This window comes from Poecilia reticulata, linkage group LG8 (genome assembly GCF_000633615.1).
Source record: "Poecilia reticulata strain Guanapo linkage group LG8, Guppy_female_1.0+MT, whole genome shotgun sequence".
NCBI classification, from domain to species: domain Eukaryota; kingdom Metazoa; phylum Chordata; class Actinopteri; order Cyprinodontiformes; family Poeciliidae; genus Poecilia; species Poecilia reticulata.
In genome coordinates, this window is record NC_024338.1 from 13175468 (window position 1) to 13178753 (window position 3286).

At 43.5% G+C, this 3286-nt stretch overlaps 1 protein-coding gene across 4 annotated transcripts in view; it reads left to right on the forward strand.

Annotated features, from left to right (window-relative positions):
• Positions 1-2938, forward strand: part of LOC103468816 (protein sidekick-2-like) — a 105538-nt gene extending 102600 nt beyond the window's left edge. For all 4 annotated transcript variants that reach the window (XM_017306304.1, XM_017306305.1, XM_017306306.1 and 1 more), the window contains 2 exons: positions 384-513; positions 1763-2938. In XM_017306304.1, coding sequence (XP_017161793.1) covers positions 384-513; positions 1763-2179 — 547 coding nt within the window. In that variant the 3' untranslated portion in view covers positions 2180-2938. The remainder of the gene's footprint in view (positions 1-383; positions 514-1762) is intronic.
• Positions 2939-3286: the final 348 nt, after the last annotated feature.

Sequence of the window (3286 nt, forward strand, 5' to 3'; positions counted from 1 at the left end):
CCTGAATAATGTGTAGTTGCGCCACTGATCCTGTGCTAACTTAAAACTGATCGACTCCAGCGATTTGAATTACGTCATCTGTCTTGAACGTTCTGTTAAGGGCTTCCAAGAATATGCATTGTTCTGCTCATTCTCTGAAATAGTTGATCATTTTCCCTTTTATAGTTTGCGACACTATTTTGAGTCTCTCATTATTGTGCGTTTTTTTAAAAACATTCAAAGCTGAAAACTGAAAACCAGATGTCCTGTGTGGCGCTGTGAAGAGGGTGAAAAGGACTTTTCTTTTTAAAGTAGTTTGCTCACATTTGCTTCAGAGTCTTATTTTAGCTGTAAAATCACACACTCAGTGTTTCATCTGTGCTCTTCTTCCCCAATCTCCTTAGGTCTCCTCCAAGACCCAGTCCTGGAAGCCTGCACTACTCGGATGAGGATGTCAGCACTAAATATAATGACCTGATCCCGGCGGAAAGCAGCAGCTTGACTGAAAAACCCTCTGAGGTTTCTGACTCTCAGGTTGGTGGCAACTCTGGCTTACAGTCTGTAACAGGAAGCGGACGGGTATTAAAAAGTAAAAAATTCGGCTCTATCGGCTTCTCAAAGTGACAAATTTCTCCGGGGGAAAGTTGTAACCTTTTCAAAAAAGATTATTTTACCTCACTTTGCTATAGTTAAAAAGCAGACAGTTTTATGACCGCGGGCCAGTGTTTCCTGCAATAAATTAAAGCAATTTTGCCTGACAATCCGCCTCAAGTGGATCATCTGGAAATTAAGTATTCCCTATTAGCATATCCGAGTCACTGCTGACATCTCTGAATCTTTTATTACTGACTTTTCAGGAAAGAAAACGGTGCTCAGCTACTGCATGTGTCCCCTGTGTGCTAAAATGTCTTCCAAACTAATTAGTGTTTCTCTAGCAGGTATTCATTTATTAATTTAGCTGGCCCCAGCTCATTACGGGGTGTGCGGAATTGGTAAACAGATGAGGGTTTAATCTGATAAGAGGAACTGAAAGGTGGAAAAGGCAAAAAGAGCTGTTCCGAGCGTCGTCCGCACCTCCGCTCATTTATCTGCTACCTGCAGTCAAAACATTGTTCGAGCCGAACAAACAGTGTTCTCCCCGGAGACACAACCTGGTGTTATTCTTTTTCCTCTGCATAGCCTCCCACTGTTTACCAGTCACTTGTCCAAACAAATGGTCCTTCGACATCTGCTAGGCTGCAGTATCTCAACGGACTAGCGCACGAGTAAGCGTTTGTCACGCACGCAAAGTCTTAACGTTCTCTTCAAGAGTAATTTGCTGTCCTTTTTTTTCTTTTTCTTTTTTTTTTTTTGCCGTTTTTGTTTCTGAGCCAGTACGATAAAAGATTCACCCATACAGTCATTCATAACGTATGAGATTAATATTACGAGAAAGCTAGAAAGTAATCCTGTAAACAATATCTTTATCCAATTCCAGGATGCTCTTGTGTACACTTATCACGTCCGTGCTCCACGGAGCTATAGGTGAGCCGACTTGACGGATTCCTAATAGAAATGATGGTCTGCTCCTGTTGGATGTTCCAAGCCTTAATAGATTTACAGTTGTGAGTAGCGGTTTCCTGCTGTGCTGTGATTCAGCATTGTGTCTTTGTCAGCGAACAGCTCAGTAGTAGAAATAGAATTAGCCTCGATTATGAGTGGATGAAAATGTAGCTGTCAGGACTTTTTTTGTGTGTGTGCGTGTCTCGCTCTCTTCTGACGTTTGACTGTTGCGTTCTTGCAGGGAAGCGACAGCGAGTACGAGATGGATCAGAGCCGACAGAAGACCCACTCCTTCGTCAACCACTACATCAGCGACCCCACCTACTACAACTCCTGGCGGCGGCAGCAGAAAGGCGTCTCTCGTCCTCCTGCGTACGGCTACTCCCAGCCCGAGCCCCTCGTGGAACAGGAGACCCGCCCGCACCCACCGCCAGTGCCCCCTCTGCCTCCACTCCTTCCCCAGAGCGCTCCATCCCCGCAGCCCCAGTGCCAGGGCCCGGGCCAGGGCAATCTGTTCAGGCCCAAGGGAAGCCGGACTCCCACCCCCTCGCTGCTCTCCTCCGACCCCCCCAGCCAGCACAGCACCCTCTACCGGCCCCCCAGCAGCCTGGGCTGTGCCGCTCAGGCACCTACCGCGGGCTTCTCCTCCTTTGTTTGACACACAACTCTCCTCCTAGCATCCACCCTGAGGACAAGTCTTTGATTTTCTTTGTTGGTTTATTTATATTTTGCTTTTTTTTTGTTTTTTTCTTTTTTGTATATTTTGTTCTGTCTGAATGACAGAGTTTTTTGCTCAATATTAAGCATTGCAGGCATTTTAAATAGTGCTTTTCTCCTCTGTGAAGAGTGTGTAAGAATGACTGTGTTTAGCGCGTTTGTTTGGTTAATCTATGTATTCTGTATTTTCTGAAAAGACAATCATTCGAGAGGTTTTCTGCAACCATTAGGGTACATTTGATGGATCAACAATGTGAACAAGGAAAAACAGAACAGAGTTCTGAAGAAAAAGAGTCCTTGTTATAAAACTATTGTATATTTGTTTTTCATGAGAGCTTTATGAAGAAGAAGAAGAAAAAAAAACACCATAGATCCATATAGAGTATGGACCACATGGCTTATTGAAAATGGACAAACTAGCTTGGAAGGAGAAAGTACCGTCCGACTGAGGACAAAAACACAGTGAGGAATGGACTCTGATTTGGAGCGAGAGGCACTTGTGGTCATTGTTGCCCCCGGTTGCCTTCTTTGGGTTTCTCACTCCATCTAGTCACTGCTGGAGCTCCAGTTTATTGTTTACTGTATGTACTTGTCTCATATTGTTTACCAGATATTTATATCAATCAGCTTCAAGCTCAGACGTTCCGAACATCACTAGTGACAAATGCTATGAATCACATTAAAGCGTTGTGGCACCTTTTGTGATTGTCTGAGGATGCTGATTGTGGACTGGGGCTCAGTCCATCAACATGTCTATATGAGTCTTATAATACCGAGGGACCAGACCAAAGGATATTTTGAATCCACACGGATTATTTCCTCTTACAGCAGTCAAAGTCATAAAGAAAAACTCCCTTTCTTCAAGTTAAAACCATGAAAATGTCAAACTCTATTTTTTTCTTTTTTCAAAATAGCTCAGAATTTATCACATTGAAAGGATAGTTTGCTAACAGCAAGTTATCAGGCTCGCCAAAGATTTTCAATTAGGTTTAGGTCTGTGTTTTCCCTGAAGCATTCCAGATGAATATGCCTTGATTTAAACACTTCT